The sequence below is a fragment of the Microtus oregoni genome, unplaced genomic scaffold (assembly GCF_018167655.1).
Source record: "Microtus oregoni isolate MIOR12 unplaced genomic scaffold, Mior012 000008F_ref0000371, whole genome shotgun sequence".
Lineage (NCBI taxonomy): Eukaryota > Metazoa > Chordata > Mammalia > Rodentia > Cricetidae > Microtus > Microtus oregoni.
Genome location: NW_024543067.1, coordinates 19,620,971 through 19,645,423, shown reverse-complemented (window position 1 = coordinate 19,645,423; position 24,453 = coordinate 19,620,971). Strand labels below are relative to the sequence as shown.

Genomic DNA, 24,453 nt, shown 5'->3' with positions numbered 1-24,453 from the left:
GCTCTAGCAGACTCTGACACAGTCAAGTACACTAACCTAAACTTCAGAATGGAAGGCGGAATACTACCAGAGGGATGTTTACGGCTTGCCCAGCTTCCTCTCTCACCAATGGTCCTAGGACCCTGAACTTCACCATCTCACTTAGCTCAAGCTGTTCTTCAGGGACGGCGTTATAGTTCCCTTCATTCTCAGAATTGGTCAACAACAGAGTGGTTGCTCCCTCTCTAACTACATGGGGAGCTGAGATGAACAAGTGTGTAAGAGGAAAATGCATAACCAAGACTTAAAATAGCTTTTCCTCCTTTCTTATTTCACTGATCCTTCCCTAAAAGGATTTCTATAGTGTTAGAGACAGGGGAATCAATGAGTATTTTGCTTTTAGGAAAAATATTTGATTTGTTTATCTATGTATGTATAGGCTGCCTTTTGGCAAGAATCAAGAATGATTATAGTTCATTGTTTTTATTCTCAGAAAAACTTATACATTGGGTATGATATCAGTTAACTGTCCAGTATTTTTGAACAAAGTCACAAGTATTCCAGGCATGACTTGGACTTCCTAAGTACCTGGAGATGACCTTGACTCTCTAATCCTACTGTTTCCAACTCTGAGTGCTGGGATTACAGACGTGCACCATGACACATGGCTTCTGTGGTACTGTGAATGAAACCCAGGGCTTTGTGCATCTTGAACAAGTGTACTAGCCAACTCATTAACATCTCCAGATCCACGTTTGTTAATACCAATGTCAGCAAAGGTTCTATCTGTAGAATTAAATAGATTAACAAATCAGTTTTCATCGAACATATTACAATAGAGCAAAGAATTAAGTCTGCATGTGAGTTTATAGCATTTTACTGTAATTTTTAAATATGATACATTACAGAAATAAAGTAATAAATAGTAGTTAGTATCTGTATTACATTTCAACTGATTTGAAATTATTTTCTGTTCCATGTTTTCAGTTTAATCATGGTTTTTGAGGCATTACTTATTCCTAGCAATGGAAAAATATGATAAACATTGCTCCGCTGAAATTATCAAAAACCCCTCCTGGCAGAAGCGTATCCATGAGTAGAGCCACAGCAGACCTCCCTGTGGTGGGCGGAGCCAAGCGTTTAGGGAAAGCTGTCCTTCAGAAACGTTTCCTAGAAGGAGCAATAACATTTTTACATTTTTTCTCAAATTGCTGTCCTATTGTGATCTATAATAATATACTATTGAGAATAGCGTTTGACTGAATCAACCTTGTCATCACGCCCAGATTCATGTTTCCCTGAGGGTTTGTTTTTTATGTGAGAAAGAACACTTTTGTGGATAATTATGACCAGCTAGGCTATTTTTCTTTTTCTGATTTACCTTTCTAATGAAATTAGTATACTGCTACCGTAATCTCGTCTGAAAGATTTCTGTTTTTCATTTATAGCCAACATTTTGCTTGCTGAATTTATAAAGTAGATTACCAACTGAGACTTTTGTCTTATGATTATCTAGACTCCAACATAAATTGATTTTAATGCTTTTACTTTACAGAATATTTTTCTCAGCACCTGGGAGAATACGAGAATGTACTGGCCGCACTTGAAGACCTGAATCTCTCCATCCTGAAGGCAATGGGCAAAACCAAGAAAGTAAGGACATGTCAGTGATTGCTCTCCAAAACAATATCTTCCTTGAAAAATATTTTTAAATCATATGCATTTCTCAGTGTAAATTGAAAATACAGATTGCTTTTATCAGTGATGATTTTTTTTTATATTGACTGTATTATTAGCTCACAGGACAATTGCAAGCATCCACTAGGAACCAGAGACTATTTTGTACTGAGAATACAAAGATACCCTAGCTATTCCAGCAATTCTTAATATGGTGGAAGTACAAGATATGTAAACAAATGCGTTGTTATGTAACAGAGGACCCCAAGGTGGAATACTTAATTCTCACTGAAGGAAGTAACACCTGAACATATAGCAATTAAGATAATAGTCATTAGACAAAGGAAAGGAAACAGCACTACAGAAATTCTGTATCAGGAAGGACCCAGGGCACTCAAGGACATAGAAATGAATAGTAAGAATAAGGTTCGGGAACAGGAAGGATTCACACAACATGAGATGAAGCCGAATTAGGGAAGGGCTGCATCTTTTGTGATTGCCACCAAAGCTAAGAACATAAGCCGACACACGAAATACAAGTAAACAGTATTTCAAGTAGAGATAGGCAATCCTTCAGGAAGAGCATGTGAGAAAACTAGGCTGAGGTTGAGGTAAGAATAGAATTAGGAAGATGGATAAGGAGGCTAGTTAACCAGTTCTGGTGAGAGATAATGGTATGAGGAGAACCAATTGGTGGGAACTTTGGAGGGAAAAAAAAATGAAGTGCACTTGGGTTTGGCACAGTGACTGTGGAATTTGGAGAAGTGTGAATCCAGGGGATAAAATGAGGGTGTATTCGGGATAAATCGAATCTTTGGCTTGGATACCTGGGTAGTGACTTTACCTAGACAAAATGTTGAAAGAGGACCAGGTGTGAGGATGTAAGAACATAAGCTTTTATTGACTCTAAACTGCTTTAGTAGTGTCTAGAAGGATACAATTGAACACTGGAGAAAGAAATCTGTTTCTCATAAATGCCATCTAGAGCTTGGGTTGCAATAAAGAACCTGAGCGATGTCATCGAGACAGAAGGGAATAACTAAAATGAGGTGAGAATCCAGCACTGTTCAGTCAGACATTACAGCTCCTGATGGTGTTAGGAAAAGAGTGATCCAGGATTGGGGACTGAGTAGGATCACACAGTACCCACAAGTTAAAAAGAGTATTTGAAGGTGTCGAGAGTGGTTCAATGTTGATTGCTATGTAGAAGTTAAGAGGCTAGAATTAAATTTTTCATTCAGTGAATCAAGTGGCACCTTAACATTTAAGATGCTTGACAGGTAAAATGTTTATGAAGCACATATGGAATTCCTGGGTAAAGACAACAAATCCACACCAAATCTATACCAACAAATCTATAGCAAATCCTGATGTCATATGAACAACACTGAAATGAGATCCTTTAAAATGGCCACGTCTACAGCAACACAATTTGGAAACAGCGCAGTAGATGGACATGAGGACAAGGTGCTAGCAGGACAGACACTGCTCTACTTGACCCACTGGGAAAGAGAGCCTTAGGTTTACATAGGTAAAGAGAGACTAAAGGATCTGCTGTAGTAGTTGCCACCACCACAGCGGGGAGGGTGATTCGTGGCAGGGCTGAGGCAGCCACCTGTAGGGAATTCATATAAGAAGCACTTGGTTCTCAGATCACAGCCTCTGTGCAGCAATGACTTCTTGTCTACAGAGACTGAAAACTGTAGCTATTTCAAGGTTCAGATGCTATCTCTGGTCTGAGGCAGTATTAGACGTAATTGAGGGATTAAGTAAACATTTGCATGGTAAGTGAAAGGCATCCAGTTTTCTTCTCACTAAACTCGGGGAGTTTTGGCAATATACCCTCAAGGGCAGATAGGGAGACTCTTCTTTTGAAAATCCCGACAGTACAAAATGACAAAACTAAAGACTCATGAGGAGGTATACTCTTCTCTAATACTGGTCAACATGTCCCTAACCTACTAGATACTAAATGTGCAATCTGTCAAGTAGAATCACTAGGCTTCTTATCTAGAGGGCAGAGATACACATAGGAGGGAAAGAAAAGAAGAGCACTTGGAGACAGAAAAGAGTTAACATGGAAATTAAACATAAAAATGAAATTTCAAAAATATTATCTTTAACCTCCTTATAAAAAGAGTAGACAATTCTACACTTATGAAGAAATAACAGACAACCCAAAGCAAGAAAGTAAATTAAGAGAGCAGAAATAATACTAGCAGATTTTTTTAGAAAAAGTTTAGAAAGTCTCCCCAAATGCAAAGCAAAGTAGAAATTTTAAGTATCACCCAATGATGTTTTTACCTATAACTAATGGTGCAGAAGGCCAACAGCACAAAGAGGACAGAGGTGGAACCTAAAGCATTTTAACTTGCCTTCCTTAAGAGACTGAGAGCTGCAACCAACTTTAGCTCTTGGTAATTTCTCTCCAGAAGTGGTCATTTAAAAAGCTATGCTGAATCCATAGTGTGGGCTACTTGAAAGGTAGTAACAAGCAGTTGGCAAGATTGATGCTTGCCTGGGGTACACACTATGCCAGCTTGAGCAACATAGCAAGACTCTGTCTCATGAAAACTAAAACAAGAAAGAATAAAAAGGCAATAGTTAGAGTATATCTCTAGAGCACTTCCTTAGTATTCAAGTTCAATTCCCAGTATTACCATTAAACAAATAAAAATATGCTTGGTGGGCTGGAGAGATGGCTCAGTGGTTAAGAGCATTGCCTGCTCTTCCAAAGGTTCTGAGTTCAATTCCTGGCAACCACATGGTGGCTCACAACCATCTGTAATGAGGTCTGGTGCCATCTTCTGGCCTGCAGACATACAGACAGAATATTGTATACATAATAAATAAATAATTACTTTAAAAAAAATCTGCTTTGTGAGTTGATTTTGATGTGAAATGTACCCTACAGAGTTATGTGTTTTAACATGTGATTCGCAGCTGGCTTCCCTGCTTTGGGAAGTTGTTGAATTTTTAGGAGGTAAAGCCTCCCTGGAGATGTTGGTCACCAGATGAACACCCTGAGGTTTTATAGCCCTGTTCCTCTTCCTACCTGCTCTTTATGTCTGTTCTGCCAAGAGCCAAGGGTCCCTCAGCCCACTTCTGTCACCATGACATCAAGCACCACTGTGCCTTTTCCTGCATGGCAGACTATGTCACTTCAAACTGTGAGCCAAGACAGATCCATCCCTTCTTACGTTGCTCCATGTTATGTAGGTGGAAACAGCAATGAGAAAATCAGCTAGCACTACATGGCTCTCCTCTTCATTCTTTAGGTCTTATCTTTAATGGCCTCACACAGAACTTGTCCTGCTGCTCTGTCTACAAAGTCTCAACTGTTACAAAATTACTTGTTTGTTACTATTGACTAACTCAGTGAAGTAGTTATCAGAAACTATGTAATGACAAAGTGTTTCTGTAGGAAATAAAAGCAATGCATTTATTTTATTTACTTATTTTACCTGTCACACTTACCTTAAGCCCTGAACAGATCCTTATGATTTAAATTTTATTGCTGTATTAAATAAATGTTTTGGTTAAATGAGCATTTGTACACTAAAAATGAAAAAAATTTAATTCCTTTGAGAAAAAAAATCTAAATTCTAGAAGCTTTCAAGTTTCATTGACTAGGAAGGTAAACCAGATACATAACCTTTTGTATGTTCATACAAATATACACTAGAATCCTGTTTTTCCCCTGTGCCAATACAATGAAACTTTGTGACATTTAAACCATGGTCAATCTTTTATTTTTATTAAGTTGCATTTTTTCTTGGCATTGACCCTTAGAATGTGTTTGATTTATGTAATACAGCTTAATCTATGAAAGCATTTTTTATAAAAGAAAAAATGAAACAGTAGAAAATAAATTTAGAAGCTATAGCTTATTATGGCAGCTTAAAGACAGATGAAATTCAGGGTCCCGACACCTTTTAAGCCGCTGGTGACCTGTTATCCTCTGTGTGCTGCCGGCATGAAGAAGCCTACTGACAGGCAGCCAGCATTTCTCTTTGAGAAACTTGGTATATTTTTATCCAGATGAAAAGTACTTCTCAGTCGGCAGGGCTGACATTCCAGGCTATGTGTGATATCTTGACTGGCAGCATATCTGTTTCCCATATCAGAGCGAGATAAAGTGGATTCTACCTGTTTAACTCAGACCCCCAGGAAATGACTCTGGACAGTTACAGTGTAGCGTGGATAGTGCCCTTTTTCTCTTCTTCCCCTGTGCTTCCTTATCTGGGACAGAAGAAATAAGGTAAAACCCTACACGGTCATTGACAGGTGTCAAGGTAGGGAAAACTAGAACCCTCATCCAATCTTGACAAACTTTGTCAATTCATCTTTTTTCTTTTGATAGAGAAAGTGATAAGCTACCTTATAATATCAATTTGTAGTATGAGTGTAACTCTAAAATGAAAATGTAGAATTCTTATGCAGCCAAAGCTTATTAGCTGTTGTTATGCAAATATGTGATATTCCTGCATGCTGATTATTAAAGCTTAGAAGATTATCATAAACTAAAATGAAGAATAGTGGTTTTGAAGTGATATTTGGAATGTGGCAGTTATCATATTGAATGTTTCTATGGGAATTCCCAAATTTAAAATATGCTTCTATAATATTTAATCTAGAATTGAACTTTAAGCAAGAACGTCTTCAGTGTTTAGGAAAAATGGTCATTTTCTAGAGCTGTTGGACAGCTGTCATTCTTAGTTCTACCTGCCTTTGGGGTCACTGCTGCCTTTTTCTCTGGCAACTCTAGACCCCTTCGTCTCAAACTTTCTGTATCTCAGTATCTCCATTTTCCTAGTACTTAGCATCTAAGCTTCTGAGGCCTCTATTTCTTGCACTATTTTAATAATACAGTGGTTTCTAAGTTTTATTATTAATACAAAGTGAATAAATATTCATGATTCTTTTTTCAGTATGAGGAATATATGATAATTACTACAGTGGTGCTAGGATTTCTCATGAAAGAAAAATATCCCTCTTTCACTCAAAGTGTGAGCAGTGAAGTGATGTGTCAGATACTGAAGCGCCCGTTGAGGCTCACAGAAGACAGGCATTTCATCCTTCTTGTTTCATAATTATCTTTTACATGTTCTCTAAAATAAGATGGAAATCAACTCTTGATAAAATATTTTCCAAACAGCTTATCTGCTATTCAGTTTGTTCCGTGGCACTTCTAAGTAGGTGTGTGTATTGAGGAGGCCACGGATAGCACAGGCCTGGGAAATGTGTGTATTGAGGGGATACAGATAGCACAGACTTGGGAAATGTGTGCATTGAGGGGATACAGATAGCACAGGCCTGGGAAATGTGTGTAGTGCAGGGGCCACAGATAGCACACACATGGGAAACGCTCGTTTGTATAGTGAGGCTATGGACAGCACAGACATGGTGTGTGTGTGTGTGTGTGTATGTGTGTGTGTGTGTGTGTAATGAGGAGGCCACTGTTAACATGGAGGGTCTTGAAACCACATACATAGACCAGCAGGAGAGAAGCTCTGACCCAGGTCCTAGCTTTAGAACCTTCTATGCAGACTTCTGCCCAGTACTTGGCAAAGGGAAACACTAGGCTCCTAGAGAGATCACTGAATTAAAGCAGAGCACAGTCCTCTCCTTGAAGACCCTTGCAAAGAGCTCCACATACTGCTGACTCAGAAACTAAGCTGTCCTAGGCAGAAGACCCCACTGCCTCTGCCTGGGCAAGAGGGAAAGAACCCATGGGAGCAACCAGTGAATGTGACTTTTAAGATGATGTAAAGGTGAGAAGAGCATTGGGCTTACTGATATTATTCATGAGGTGATGTGGGTGTTAATTCATGCAAGGATCATCAGCAAGGTGTTGGCTGAAGGGATCAAGAGCAGACCTCACTGTAAAGGCTAGGCTGACTCAGGACTTGGATTGCTTCTCCTTTGACAACCCTGGCACCGGGACTTTCTTGCCATTGCCAAAGCCCACCTTACTCCTGGTGGCTGCTGTGACTTCCTACACCACGTGCTCTTCTTTGTTGCCAGCACAGTGCTTGAGAACCTGCGAGAAAAGGGCAATGAGGGTGCTGGAGAGATGACTCCAAGGCTAAGAGCACTCACAACTCCTGCTGAGGACCCAGGTTCAGCTCACAGCACCCAAGTGAGGCAGCTCACAAATGCCTGTCACTCTAGTACCAGGGGTCCCAGCATCCTCTTCTGGTCTCCACAGGCATCGTTGCAGAGGCAGTACACAAACAAGCAGTCGTACCTGCACACACTTAAATATACTTAGAAACTAAGATAAGGAATAAAGTCTAAAAAAAACGGAGTTTAGGAATAGTGGTCTATACCAGTTATCATTTACATAAGTATTAGGAGTTTTTAGTATTCTTTAATGTGCATTAATTTGTTTTCTCTTCTTTATAATTAATATTTTGTTAGCATAAAAGTAATGATTTTTATATATGTATTGTATTATACTCTACCTTTCATTCATTCATCCCTGCCTTCCTCATCATTCCTGTCCTGGTCTTGATGATCTCCATCCTCACCACAAGTAAATGGAGACTGCACGTTTGTTTCCCTGCCACCCAGACCTGAATAATCACACAGAAACTATATTAATTACAACACTGTTTGGCCAATGGCTTAGGTGTATTTCTAGCTAGCTCTTATATATTAAATTATCCCATTTCTATTAATCTTTCTATTAATCTATATATTGCCATGAGGCTGTGACTTAAGGGTAATGTTCTGGTATCTTTCTTCTTTGGTGGGTACATAGTTTCTTCTTTCTCCTTGCATTCAGTTTAGTTTTCCTGCCTACCTATATTCTGCCCTGTCATAGGTCAAAGCAGCTTCTTTATTAACCAGTGGTAATAAAAAAAAATCATACCATACAGAAGGAAATCTCACATCATCTCCCATTTTCTGTCTAAATAAAAAGGAAGGCTTTAACTTTAACATTGCATAATTACATACAACAAAACACATATCAAACAAGAATTACTATAGCACAATTAATAAAAACACAGAAACAGATATTGGGGTTCAACTTGAAGGCCAGAAAAGCAAAAATGCCAACCACTGGCTCTTAACTCTACCTTTGTCTGAAATGGTGATTCTGCCTACAGAAATCCCAGAATGAGACTGTACTTGAGAGCTATCTCCTCCCACCTAATATTCCTTTCTAGGGCTGTGTTTAAAGTTGTACACCACTCCCACCCAGTTTCTATGACAAACTAGTGTGACTCCTGGGATTAAAGGTGTGTGTCACCACTGCCTGGTCTGTGACCAGTGGGGCTGTTTTACTCTCTGATCTTCAGGCAAGCTTTATTTATTAAAATACAAATGATATACAACTACAAATCACAGTTACAATATTTAGTCTATTTGTGTCTGGCAAAATTAAAGAAAAGTATCATCTATTTTATCTTTTTGAGTCTTAAATTTTATATCTATCTTTTATTATAACCATGGAAAACTGTAACTATCTGTCTTTAACTTCATCAAAGACCCCAGAAGGATATAATATTACCTAAGAAAACAGGAAATACATTGTAAGAAACTTCCAAAACCCTAGAATTGATAAAGACAACTTGCTGCCCTGACAGTCACCCTAAGTTCTTCTGTAATGTTGGATTATCCTTCTTCAGCCTACAGGCCCATAGTAGCTGGCAGACTTTTTCATGAAGCAGGAAATTTGAAAGACTATTTCAACTATATTGGCAGTTTGTCAATCACTTTCTTCTTTGTCCTGCAGAATGTCTGGCAGACTCTTTGATGAAGCAGGAACCCTGAAGGACTGTCTCATCTTCTTTAAGCAAATTTAGCAGCCATTTTTCTGTGGGTCCTGCATGTCCAATTCATACAGTATACCATCAAGCAGTACAGGCAAAAGCAGTTTCTTGCCCAAATGGCTAGCCTTGTAAATTGAAGGCAAATTGCATAACGAGATTCTTTAGTACCCATCAACCTCCCTGAAGTAATTGGTGCTGCCAGCAGCAGACATGTCTCATTGTCAAGAAAAATCTAAGTTTTTAAAATTCTTTAAATGCCATATTTTGTAGGTCTTTGAAGTATTGAAGAGTATCTCTCTAACTGAAATATATCTCTGTATATCTAGAATAGCTAATAGGACTATAAGTTTGACTATTATAAATACTTATCTGTTAATCTGTAAATTTAATTTTACATTACATTTCTAAATAAACTGTATAAACATAATACCTTAAACAAGAATAGAAATATACATAAAACAAAATTGACCTTAAATTCGTATCAATAGACCAAGATCCATACCAATGTAAAATATTCATTTCTATATCATATTTCTCCCCTTATTTAGAAAGAGATTGACTGTGACCATCAACCACTTAAAATCAACCCCGTTTAAATGAAAATAAACATTTATAAACAGTCATTTTAGGAATTTTCGTATTGTTTCTCTAAATTGTGTCCTGCTGTTTATTGGGCAAAGATTTTTAGGGTTCAGAAACTGTTTGCAAGGTCAAGTTCCATTAGATCACATTAGCCTGGAAGGAATCCACAGGTTCTCATCTTCTGTGGAAACAAAAGCAGATCTTTTTTTTCAAAGCAACATATCCTTAAAATATGTTGGTTTTTGCTTAGCAGCCCCCAGGATCAAGTGTTTTTCAGCAGATAACTCATTCACAGTGAAAAATTTCAAAGAAAACACAATAGTATATATAATCTAGATGCTACATGTGTATTCCATCTTTATGTGACTTATTTTTTCACTCTATTACTTTTTAATATTTATTCTATTATCTTACTCCTTTAATCTATGACTGTTTTCCTTTGGGTGCCAGAATGTAACATAATTAAAGGAGATCCACAAGTAATATGGACTTAGAGTACCTTTACTTGTATACCAAGAGTGGTATAGACTTGGTTATATGGTATTTCTATCTTTAGGTTTCTTAGAAATCTCCACAAGGATTTCTATGGTGACTGTACAAGTTTACATTGCCACCAGCAATGAATAAATGGTTCCTCTTCCCCCACATCCTCGCCAACATTTGTTGGCATTCTTGTCATTCAATGTCTTGATATAAGGCCTTCCAAACTGGATAAGACAGGATCTCAAAGCCATTTTAATTTACATTTTCTTGATGGCTAAGGATAATAATATCTTTTTAAATATTCATTGGCCATTTGCAAATCTTCTTTTAAAAGATGCCTAGGTAGTTCCTTATTCTTTGATTGGACAATTTACTGACTATTGAGATTCTTTATGTAGTTTATATAGTAATATGTCTGATATACAGTTAGTTAGGAGGATTATTTTCCATTCTTTAGATTGTTTCTTTGCTATGAAGAATGTTTCTTTTGTGGTACAGAAGATTTTAATGTCACAGGATCCTATTTGTCAATTCTCATGTTGTTTCCTAAGCTTCTGCAGTCCTTTCCAAAAAGACTGTGGTTATACATATGTCTTGAAGTATTTTTCCAGTTTCAAGGTCTCAGGTCTTACATTAAAGTCATTGACCTATTTTGAATTGATTTTTGTGCAGGGTGATCTGAGAAGATACAACAAGTGTTTTAATGCTTTTGTAGAACATTAATCTTCCTCGACGGTCAAGAATATGGCATGGTTTAAAAATCTTCCAGGGGATTCTGAGTTTGTTGGATAGAAAATTCTCTAGAACCTTCCAGTACTAAGAAATGTCAAAAACAAAATTAGATATATGTAAAATGAATAAAACATAAAAACAAGAGCATCTGTTAAATGAATAATCACAAATAAAGTCAATACTATGAAAAACATGACCAAAAATTTATAAACTGAAAACACATGGGATGAAAAAAAGAGAAGAGAAGAAAGATTACACAATAGTTGGAAAGGCATAAGAAAAATTAGATGTATATATAAGGAGGGGTGAAATATTAAAACAAAAAAAATATAATAGGGTTAAAATGCTACTTTTATGCAGCAAAAGAAAGAACAAGAATGGAAGCCTGGGTGGTGGGTGGGGCTAGAAACAGAGAAAGAGGTTGTCAGGTCAGATGGGGGTAGGACAGCCTGATGGCGGTGGCTTATCTTTTCTGTGGTTTATGCTGATATTGAGCCCGGATTGGACACCTCTCCACTGCCTGCCTGAGCTCTCTCCACTTCAGTGATTACCTCCTGTGCAAACCAAGGGCCTTGCTGTCTTCACTTAGTTTGAAGCCTATGATTTCTCCACCTTCCTATAACTCCAGATTGTACCCCCATTGAGTGGCTGGTATTCTAGCTGGGAAGTGTCTTCCAGGTGCATTGGAAGTAGGAAAAAACAAGCACTACAAGCTATACAGGTGAAAGAATTAGTTTTTACTTCTGTGTCTGCTAACTGTTGGTCTTCCTAGTGGAGGGATGCAGCGGTGAGTGTCCAGTTCTCCACTGGAGCTGCAAAGGTTTCAGACTACAGTAGTGAGGGACAGTTGGCCTAGGAGCCCATCACTCCACTGACAGCAAATTCAGGCCTATCAAACCCAGAGTTTGTTTCAGTTGTTGAGGTCTGAATTCAAGAAAGAATTCCCCTTGCTGCCTCAGCCTAGCTTCCTACCACAGGTGCTTTCAACTGTCTCCTTGACTTCTGCCTTATCCTGGAACTGCAGCAGGGAAAGGTCAGACTCTGTAACGCAAGATCCTTCCACATTTCTGGTCCCCTCTAGAGCATAGTTCATAACAACAGATTCTTTCTAAGCATAGCATGCAGCCACTGCCCTGCAATCCCACAGAGAGATCCTCTCCACTGTTCATTGTTTTCTCTCCATCGTCTGCAGCTTTGGATACGGTTCCTACTCCATCCTTTCCACTGGGCAACCATGGGTCTAGAGCCATGTTTGGATTGGTTGTCTTCCTTCAGTGGGTCACTGTAGATAGAGGCTGCTTATTTGTTCCCAACCACCCAGACCTGAAATAATCACAAAGAAATTGTACTAATTACAACACCGTTTGGCCTATTAGCTTATGCATATTTCTAGCTAGCTCTTACATCTTAAATTAACACATTTGTATTGATTTGTGTATCACCACGTGGCTGTGACCTACCAGTAAGTTTCCATCCAGCATATCTGTCTCCTGTGGCAGATACATGGCGACTCTCTTACTCCACCTTATTTCTCCCAGCATTCAGTTTAGTTTTCTCTTCTAATTCTATTCTACCCTGTTATAGGCCCAAGCAGCTTCTTTATTCATTTACCAATAAAAGCAACACATATACAGAAGGACCTCCCATATCAGGTAACCTAACCTGTCCTCTCTCAACACTTTTCACTGCCTTTGTGGGTTTCTGGAGACTTTCTCATGGAAATGAGGCCCTTCTTTTTTTACTGACTCTCTTTAACCCTATCACTTGGAAGTAACTTCTATTCCCTCACCTTCCTCACAAGTTTTAGTTGTTCTTGGTTCTCTCTTAGTGAGGCACGCTACACAAGTGGTAATATTCCCATTTCAGGAATGTAGAAACGGGCACGTATTTGTTGTTTGTTTGTTTTTATTGAGCTATGTACTTTTCTCTACTCTCCTGCCTTCCCCCTCCCATTCTTCCCTCTCCCAATTACTCAGAAGATGCTATCTTTTTTTACTTCCCATGGAGATTGATCCATGTATGTCTCTCTTAAGGTACTTTGTTGTCTAGGTTGTTTGGGGTTGTGGACTGTAGGTTTGTTTTTCTTTGCTTTATGTTTAAAAGCCATTTATGGATGAGTACATATTATATTTATCTTTCTATGTCTGAGTTACCTCACTCAATATGGTGTTTTCTAGATCCATCCATTTGCCTGCAAATTTTAAGATGTCATTATTTTTCTGCTGAGTAGTACTCCATTGTGTAAATATACCACGTTTTCTTTATTCATTTTTGGATCAAGAGACATTTAGGCTGTTTCCAGGTTCTGGCTGTTATAAATAATGTTTCTGTGAATATAGTCAAGCAAATGTCCTTGTGGTATGATTGAGCACCCTTTGGATATATACCCAAATGTGTTGGGTCTTGAGCTGGAATGTTTCCTAATTTTCAGAGAAATCACAATACTGGTTTCCAATGTGATCGTACAAGTTTGCACTCCCACCAGCAGTGGAGGAGTGTTCCCTTTATCCCACATTCTCTCCAAAATAAGTTGTCATCAGTGTTTTTGATCTTGGCCATTCTTACAGGTGTAAGATGGAATCTGAGCTGTTTTGATTTGCATTTCTCTGATGTCTAAGGATGTTGAGCATTTCCTTAAGTGCCTTTCAGCCATTTTAGATTCATCTGTTGAGAGTTCTCTGTTTAGGTCTGTACCCCATTTTTTATTGGATTATTCGTTCTTTTGATGACCAATTTCTTGAGTTCTTTGTATATTTTGGAGATGAGCCCTCTGTCCAATGTGGATAGGCTGCCATTTTGTCTTGTTGACTGTGTCCTTTGTTTTACAGAAGCTTCTTAGTTTCAGGAGGTCCCATTTATACTAATCATTGCTCTCAGTGTCTGTGCTACTGGGGTTATATTTAGGAAGTAGTCTTCTGTGCCAGTGTGTTTAAGTGTATGAAACATCACCCTTCACAATAGCCACAAATAACATAAAATGTCTTAGAGTAACTCTAGCCAAACAAGTGGAAGACCTGTATAACAAGAACTTTAAATCTTTGAAGAAAGAAATTGAAAAAAGACACCAGAAAATGGAAAGATCTCCCATACTTTGGAATATGTCGAATTAACATAGTAAAAATGGCAATCTTACCAAAAGCAATCTACACATTCAATGCAATGCCCATCAAAATTCTTCACAAACCTTGAAAGAACTATACTCAGCTTCATATGGAAAGGCAAAAAACTTAGGATATCCAAAACGATACTGTATTATAAATACATATAAATACTATAAATAAATATAGAATAAAGGAACTTCTGGAGGCATCACAAACCCTGACTTCAACCTCTACTACAAAGCTACAATACTGAAAACAGCCTGGTATTGACATAAAAACAAATAGGAGGACCAATGGAACCAAATCAAAAACCCAAATATCAATCCACACTCCTACGAACACCTGATTTTTGACAAAGAAGCAAAAAATATAAAATGACAAAAAAAGCATCTTCAACAAATGTTGCTGGCATAACTAAATACCAACATGTAGAAGAATGAAAACAGATCCCTATCTATTGCCATGTACAAAACTCAAGTCCAAATGGAACAAAGACCTCAACATAAAACCAACCACACTGAACCTCATAGAAGTCACTTGATTTTTAATAGGTTTATTGAGCCCAAAGGGGAACATTTAAACCAGGAAATTTTCATTTACTTTTTAATATACATTTTTTTACATTTGTTTGTTTGTGTGAATATTGTTGTGTAGGGGTGTGAGAACATACATGTGGTGCTGCATGTGTGTGGATCAGTGGATGTTTCTACTCCACTGGCTTTGTGTCAGAAGTGACAGTATTGTTCCCTCACAAACCTGCATCTCCTAAAATTACAGAACAATATTCTCACTTCCAGATATGTAGCACATTCTGAAATGTAGACTGAGGACCCCCCCCCCCCCGTTGATTTTCTATTCCTAAGATTTTCCCCTCTGTTATGCCATTTTTATATAAATTTTCCGGGGTTTTTTTAGTCTCTACAAATACATTTCATTAACATCGTTACATTTTTATTAAATTTTGAAAGAACTATGTAGAATTTATTCCCCTTGTCTTTAAAGTACACGCATTATTTTTTATTTAGTCAATCTTCCTTTTATCTCTTAGTAAATTTTTTATAATACTTAATACAGGTTCAGACATTTTCTCTTCAATCAACCCATTGATTTTATGTTTTGGTCTCTGTTATAAATGGTGTTTTTCTCCATCTTTACAGCTTAGCACTGCTGTGATATTGGGAAGTGACTAATTGCAACAGATGTGCCTAGCTCCACCAGCCACTCTGTGGAGTAGCTAGTGATGTGGGCTTTAGCCCTGACATCTGTTGCCACTATAAATCTTGTGCATCTTTCAGGAAAACTGACAAATCTTCCACAAATCATGGTCTTCACTTTTTCTCACGTCTTCCCCCTTGTTTCTAATCAGAAACTTGCAAGTTTACATCATTGTTATTCTATAAGGTGTCAATCCTACTTCAGTGCCAGTGCCTGAAGGAGGCAATCAATTTCTCTCTCTCTCTCTCTCTCTCTCTCTCTCTCTCTCTCTCTCTCAGAATGTTGTACAAGCCAGGTATAGTTTTAAGTTAAGCTACAAAATATTACATATCCACACATGTTTAAAACTTCAATGGATCCTTTATATACTTTAATTCAAAATATACAAAATAAGAAAACATGAACAAAATAAAAACGTGAATTAAACTAATTAGTAATAATCTACACAAACAATAAATATAGTTGCTGTTAAATAAAGGGAGAGATCAGAGTCGCCCGAGTGGTCATGAATGAGTAAGTCTGGCATGAGAACCTAAGGAGGTGTAGAATTTTAATCAAGAAAGGCTAGAAGAGCCAGTCAGTGATGACATTTCTTTGACCTTTTGAAGAGACACTACTCAAGGCTGGTTCTGCTAGAAGCACTCTCTCGTGAACAGAAAAGTAGTCACTTTGAGTGGATGGAATCAAAGCACACAAAGGTGCAATTTTCCAAGTTCGGTTCTATTTACTGTTTCTTCAATGAGTATATAACAGGCAAGCGGTGAGCTTGCAAGTCATCTTGAGTTGAAATGATTTAGAATAATTCAAGAGTCCTCGAGGGTACAGCTCAGTGGCAGAGCTTTCTAGCATTCAAAATTTGATCCCTAGCCTGTAAAGGACAAAGAAAAACAAATGGTTAACCAATTGCTAGAACTGTGAGAGAAGCCCCACTGAAGCAGGGGACCCCATTAATTATGTTCTGTGATTGCATTCTGTTTGTTGACAGTCTCCCCAGATTTCCCAACCCTTTGCTTCCTCCCTCAACCTCAGTCAGGAACAGGAAACTAAAGAAAATTTTTATTTTATATCATGTACTTACAGTTTTTGAATAATGATTTCTTTTATGTGGTTTTTTTAAAACTGTGTCTATCCTAAACCACTAACTAGAACACATGCTATTAATAGACAGTGAGTGAATTTGTTGCTCAGTAAGGTGATGTGTGCAAAGACGTGGTTTTAATATACAATCTGGCTAATTTTGCCTGAGGCTATAGTTCGGACCTACAGTTACTGGAGTGAATTCTTTTTTCTACAGAACTGATCTTTGAATAAAAAGTGAACAGACCTGTCATGGGACCACACAACAAAACATATCATTCCCCTGTCACAATAGTCACATTTAATGTGACTCGTTTATTTTGCCTGAAGAGGAAAAGTACGGAGAGAGATTCAACATTGCTCAGCACTGTATTTCTCAGACTTGACAGGCGTCAATTATTGTTAAAAGAAAGATATGCTTTATTAATTTTAGAAAGCTATTTATTTACTCAGTGTGTGTGTACATAAGTAGGCACATTTCTGCTCCTCTCAGAGGTCCTTATTTGTTTCCTGTCATATCTAAAAGTGAGGGTGTTGACATCAGCCGTAATCCCTTTCTTCTCAGGAAGACTTATTAGCATGATATAGCATATCCTTATGTTTATGGATGTGTTAGTCTAGGTGGTACTATGAATACTAGAGAGGTTTGTAGAAAAACTTTAATGAAAACTATTACTCTTGATATGATTTATTTCAGGTTATTAGAACCCTGAGTAAATCAAGAAGCGTGAAGCCAAGGCTGCAAGACTGTTTCCCTCTTAGAGTGTGTTCTCACACGATCCAGGCTCAGCGTGTAGATAAAACCCAAGAACACTTGCTGTAAACAAACAGACGCAATTTCATTACATGCTTAGAGAATGTTTGTGGAAAGACCTTTCTTTGTTTATTCAGGAACACCAGCTAAAATATTTTCTCTAACCTTTTTCTCATGTCATCATGTGCTCTTCTGTATTATTTTGGCTGCTGATATTTCATCTGCAGGGAATTTAGCTGGGAGGGAGGGTTAGTGCACATGTGTTTTCTCTGTTGTTTTAGAGAAACATGCTACCTTCTGCTGTGATTTGACTCTGAAATATTCCTAAGGGCTCATAGCCCCAGCTGGTGTTGCCATGTTGACAAATTCTAGAATCTTTGGATAAAGAACCTAGAGGGAGAAGGTCAGTGAGTCTTTGGTGGCATCTATTCCTTCTTGGGACATGCTTTAAGCTTCCATCCTGGTCTGGCAGTGATGTGAACTGCTCTACTTGGCCATGCCATCCCCACCATGATATACGGAAACTCATGAGCCATTTTCTTTTTTGGAGTTCTCTGGCGTGTATTTTTACCAGAGTGGCGCACAAGCTAACTAATATACAGAATTAGCAGCAGAGAAATAAAGTCATTGCTGTAACTAAACCTGGCTATGTGATTCTTAGGACTTTAGAATTGGGTTATGGAGGAAACCTGAGGGAGTTTGGAGATGTAAGTCAAAGAAGTTTTAGAATTCTGTATGCCCAGCTTAATAGATGATTTTGATGGGTGCTCCGAAGACTAGAATACTGATAGTAACGCATGTTTGAGGTTTCTGATGGGAATAAATACTGTGTTTAAAATAGGTTATGGGTGCTTCCTTCACCTTACATTCTGTCAAACAGACGATCTGCCTCTTGCCCACCGCCTGAGAATTTAAATGAGGTTGAATTAGAAAGCACTGGGCTAATTCAGAAGGTCCAGCGTGTTTCAAGGCAGCATGGCATTCAGGCTGTGTGGAGATTGCTGATGGCTTTTATCTAGGGTTGCAGTGAACGCTGCAGGGAGCAAGGTTCAGAGGAGAAGGGCATGAAAAATATGCAATGGGTGAAAGTTAAGGTAAAAGAGCCTGTGGTTGTTATAAATGAACTCTGTGAAAAAAATCCTAGAACTTTGCACTGAAATAATAGGGAAGCTGCCTTTGAGGAGGCTGTCCAGACCCCTCCCCTTAGAGGCTTCAGGATGAAAAGCATTTTAAATACTTTTTTAAATCCTTTAAATATATTTAAAAGTATTAAAAATATCAAAAATATTTTTAAATGTTCTAAATATATTTTATATAGAATATTTTAAAGAGTTCTTGAGAAAAGAATATTTCTTGGGTATCTTGAAACTGGGCTTTTTTTGGTTGGGGGGCTTTTGATGACTGGTTCTATTCCTTGGGGGCCATAGTTCTATTTAGTTTGTTTATTTGATCTTGATTTAATTTTGATATGTGTTGCCTATCCAGAAAAATTGTCCATTTCTTTTAAGTTTTCCAATTTGGGGGAGTACAATTTTTCGAAGTATGACCTAATATTTTTCTGGATTTCCTCAGTGTCTCTCATTATGTCCTTCTTTTCATTTCTGATTTTGTTAATTTGGATATTCTCACTCTGTCTTTTGGCTAGTTTGGATAATGGTTTGTCTATTTTGTTGATTTTCTCAAAGAACCAACTCTTTGTTTAATTGATTCTTTATATTGTTCTGTTTGTTTCTATTTTATTGATTTCAGCCCTTGATTTGGTTATTTACTGTCATCTACTCCTGTTGAGTGAGTTTGCTTCTTTTTGTTCTAGACCCTTCAGTTGTGCAATTAAGTTGCTAATGTGAGATTTCTCCATGTTCTTTATGTAGGCACTTAGTACTATGAACTTTCCTCTTAGTACTGCTTTCATAGTGTTCCATAAGTTTGGATATGTTGTGCTTTCATTTTCATTGAATTCTGGGTAGTCTTTAATTTCTTTTTTTATTTATTCCTTGTCTCAGTGAAGGTTCAGTTGAGCATTGTTCAGTTTCCATGAGTTCATAGGCTTTCTACAATTAGTGCTGTTGTTGAATTCTAACTTTAAACCATGGTGATCTGATAAGACACAGGGAGTTACTCTGATTTTTTTTTTTTGTATCTATTGAGATTTGCTTTGTTACCAAGTATGTGGGTGATTTTAGAGAAGGTTGCATGAGGTGCTGAAAGAAGGTGTATTCTTTTGTGTTTGGGTAGAATGTTCTGTAGATGTCTATTATGTCCATTTGAGTCATAACATGCCGATTCCCTTGTTTCTCTGTTAAATTTCTGTCTGGCAGACCTGTCCATTGGAGAGAGTGGGGTGTTGAAGCCTCCCACTATTAGTGTGTTGGGTTTGATACCTACTTTAAGTTTTAGTAATGTTTCTTTTACAAATGTGGTTTCCCTTGTGTTTGGGGCCTAGATGTTTACAATTGAGACTTCCTTTTGATGGTTTTTCCCTGCAATGAATATGAAATGTCTTTCTCTGTCTCTTTTGATCAATTTTGATTTGAAGTCTACTTTGTTAGATGTTAGGAAAGCTACCCTTACTTGTTTCTTAGGTCCATTCGATTGGAAAATTTATTCCCAACCCTTTACTCTGTCTTTGAAGTTGAGGTGTACTACTTGTATGCAGCAGAAGGATGGGTCCTGTTTTTGTATCCATTGCGATAGCCTGTCTCTTTTTATAGGAAAATTGAGACTATTGATATTAAGAGATATTAATGACCAGTGGTTGTTAATTCCTGTTATTTTTTTGTTTTGTTGGTGGTGGTGATAGTGTCTGTATGTTTCCTTTCTTTGGGATTTGCTGGCGTGAGGTTATTTGCTGCCTGTGTTTTGGTGGATGCAGCTAACTTCCTTGGATTGGAGTTTTACTTCTATTACTTTTTGTAGAGCTGGATTTGTGTATAAGAATTGTTTAAGTCTGGTTTTTGTCATGGAATATTTTGTTTTCTCTGTCTCCTAAGAGAGAGGCTGTCATAACAACAGTAAAGTCATGGGGACAGGGTTGTTTAAACGAAGAAGTCACACCTTACCACTGCATGCTCTGGGCACCAGGATGGAGCTGCACAATTCAGTGTTTGCTGCTCTCAGGTCAACTTATTTTTTATTATGTGTCTCCTTTATTTGCCTCCATTCCTCACTTTTGCAATGTATGTGCCATTGTACCTTGGAAATATGTAACTATTTCTGTTAATCTCATTGTGCTTCCATCAAATAGTTTACCTTGAGTCTCAGAGGAAACTTTGAATTTAGAAGTTTAAATGATGTTGAAACTAATAAGACTTTGGGGGACTTTTGAAGGTAAACTAGGTTAAGGCTCTCTGGGGCTAAGGGCAGACTATTACGATCTAAGTATGAATGTCCACCACAGGCTCAATTCTGAGTGCTTAGTTCCCAGCTGGAAAAACTATTTAAGGTGGTTCTGGAAAATGGAAGTACAGCAGAGCTGGAGAAAGTAAGTCACTGGGGGGGGGGAAGGAATATATAGTCTCTCTGTTTCTCTTCCTCCCTCGCCCTCTCTCCCTCCTCCCCTCCCTCCCTCCCTCCCTCCCTCTTCCCTCCCTCCCTCTATTCCACCCATACCCCTTTCTGGTCCACTGTGATATAGACTGTATACTATGCCGTACCTTCCCTGTCATGATGAACTGAAACTCTTTCTCTCTTTGGCTGTTTGTCTTGGGGATTTTGGTCATACCAATGCAAAATCTAACTAAGCATCTTTGGATTCAACTATGGGCAATAATAACTATCAAGAATAAATATTTGAGCCGGGCAGTGGTGGCGCACGCCTTTAATCCCAGCACTCGGGAGGCAGAGGCAGGTGGATCTCTGTGAGTTCGAGACCAGCCTGGTCTACAGAGCTAGTTCCAGGACAGGCTCCAAAGCCACAGAGAAACCCTGTCTCGAAAAACAAAAAAAAAAAAGAAGAATAAATATTTGAGATTATAATTTCTATCTTATTAGAAACATTCAGCCAATAAATAGCCCACCTACCAAATTTTTCTTCACAATGACTTTATAATACAAAATTACTTCAATTCTAGAAATAACTCATGAACAGCACTCTAATAAAAGGGCTGTTTCCGTGTTTGTGTTCACTTCGGGTCTTTGTCATATTTGTTTCTTTCTTGATGTTGGATCAACCATTCAGAACTAATGGGTGAGTCTTTTTAAAAAACACTCCTCTCCATCCTCTGTCCTCTTGACCTGCTACACAGGCTGTATTTCACAGAACAGCCCAACTGTCATTAGATTCCTTGCAGACATTAGTATGTTACTTTTCTTCCGGTGCTGTGCATATACCATTGGAGCAAGAAATCCTTCCAAGAGTAGGGTTTATGTTCATCTCTCTCAGGCCTGCAATGGTTCTCCAGCACTCTCGGTGGAGATTCTTTTCTTAGAGCACAGGAGGGACACTCAGTCCTGAGCCTTTCATTGATGTCTGACCCCGGCTTACACGTCGGCCCCCACTCTGGCCAATCCGTTCCACGTTATTTAGCTTCAGTTCCTTTGTACCTCAATGATCCTTCTTTGTGGATGGCACTCCTCTGCCTTCCTCAGAACCTTCCTCACGATTCCACTTGCTTCTCTTCCACCTGGTCCTGTAATAGTCTTGGCAATACTATGAAATAATATAAATATTGATTCCCCCGGTACATTATCCAAGGTTCTATAAAGGAGGAGAATTGATAGAATGGAAGATGTATACATACATACATACATGCAAGCATACGTGTGTGTGTGTGTGTGTGTGTGTGTATGTGTGTGTACACACGTGTGCATCTGATGCATTACAGTGGTTTACAGGCTGTGGTCCAGCTAGTTCAACAATGGCTGTCTACAAAAGGAAAGTGCAAGAATTTAAGAGTTGTTCAGTCCTTGAGGCTAGATGTCTCAGCTGGTGATCAGAATATGCAGGGATCCCAAAGAAGTAGGCTCTAATGCTAGGGAAGAAATGGATTTGGCAGTGACAGTCAGAACAAGCTGGCAAGGAGCTAAAACTTCCTTCTTCCATGTTCTCTATGTAGGCAACCACCAGAAGGTGTAGGCAGATTAAAGGCGCTCTTCCCACCTCAAAAGATCCAGGCTAAAAGTAGGTCTTCTCACTTCCAATCACCTAATGAAGAAAACATCCCTCCCAGTCATATCCAGCCACTTAGGTTTTAGTTGGTTCCAGCTGTAGTCGAATCGACAACCAAGACTATCCAGCACATCTGGGGAATATTTCTTATCTTCTGAAGGAAGAGTGTTTATTCTTGAAGGTCCTCATATTTTCACTATTGTTTCTTAATCTCTGTCCTTTCAATTGAAGTGTACTGTAATTTAGACTTGGAATGACCCCCTAAATGCCTAGACAGTAAAGGTTTGGTACCCAGCCTACTAGAATGTAGTGAACCTTATGAAAGGTCTTTACGTCTTTGGGGTACGACTTTCAGGTAACAGTGGGATCCCAGCCCCTGTCTCTTCCTGTCTTTTGTCTCCAGCCACCAATTTGCTGGCTTTGTTCTTCGGGGTGCTCCTGCCATGATATCCCCCTCCCCTAGAAAAGATCTGAAAGCATCTGCCCAATCAGACAGGGCCTCTAAAATTAACTTTTTCTACTTATTGGCTGATTATCTCAGGTGTGTATTATGTGACTAATACAAACTGTCATATCTCGTCGACAATTACTGCTGGGGCTGGTAAGGTGGTCTGTAATCTTAAAAACATGTGTTGGCTCCTACAAGTACAAAGGATGTGTTGCACCTCACTGCTGGTTATGAATAATTTGGAAGGAAAAAGAAGGGTTCCGTGATCATATTCCAATTCTGGGAAGTCTGGGGAGCCAAAGGGGTATGAATTCCAAGAAACTGGTGAAAAGGGAACAGAGTCAAGAATTTTCATCCATGACTGCTTGGAATCTTTGGAATGATTGTTCTCCTGAAGCAACAAATTACTCTTTCTGAATTTAACAATTCAAGAAATAGAAACTGTGTTCGCTGCCATCTGTCTGGATTCCACTGGGGCAGGGCCCACAGTACACCTGCAAGGAAGAGATGAGGTGCATTTAGCAGAGAGCTTCGAGGAGCTGGGAAACAAATTTGGCTTTGCCATTTTAATCATAGTGCTCATACAATTTGGTATTTTTCTAAAGGATGCTATTTTTAAAAATTGTAGGTCACCATCAAGTTTTCTCACAGTTGGATTTTTTTCCCTTAGTCCATTATGTTGAACTTGACTTTGAGCAGATTTTGACTCTGACAGTTTACGATCTTCTGCTCTGACATTTTGAGAGCTGCAGCTAGGATTGTGATGTGGCAGATTCTGGAAGGTGCAGGTGAACAATATTTTTACACTCCTCATTCTCACGCTGATCACCCAAAGAGTGAAAGCGAAACAACAGAAGTGCATGTGGCATCAAATCGTGCCGTGGGCTGAGTTATATATTCTTAAGAGTTTTGTCTTTTCTTCCCCAATGAAGTTTTTGATAATGATGATGCTGAACAGAGCCTAGTTCTTTTCGTGTGTGAGGAAATGTGTGTCATTATGCAGGATGAGACCTCCTTTCCATCCTCTCTTCATCCTTTGAGTTCCACATAGCTTCCTATTCCTGTACAGCAACATATGGAAAAATAGTTCCAAACCATCTATATAAATAGTACACAGAACACACGTGTAGTCATGCCTCCAGGAAAAACATTTAAAAATATTCTACATTTTAAAAAAAAACTTGATTTGATTCCTAGGTCCAATGCTTGTTAATCTACACCTATGTTCAATTCCTAGCCTCCATTTCTTTTTTTTACTACATCTGGACAATTCTACTTCCTTCTCAGAGATACTGGGAAAATAAAAGGAGACAGTATATATATGATGTCTAGGACTGCATGCATCCCATATTAGACCCAACACAGATTATCTTTTTAATGTTAAGATAATTTCCAGCTTCCAAGTTTCACTACTGAAAACAGTTGGTGTTTTATAAAGATGGCGTTATATCTTTTTTATTAACTGGGAATTTCATACAGGTTTATAATATGCCTCAGTCAAGTCCGCCCCTCATTCC

General features: G+C 38.4%; 1 protein-coding gene across 1 annotated transcript in view; it reads left to right on the top strand.

Moving 5' to 3' along the window:
* The window catches only part of Necab1 (N-terminal EF-hand calcium binding protein 1), a 142,316-nt gene that overhangs the window by 66,636 nt on the left and 51,227 nt on the right, over positions 1-24,453 (top strand). The window contains exon 5 of the mRNA XM_041657582.1: positions 1,535-1,632. Coding sequence (XP_041513516.1) covers positions 1,535-1,632 — 98 coding nt within the window. The remainder of the gene's footprint in view (positions 1-1,534; positions 1,633-24,453) is intronic.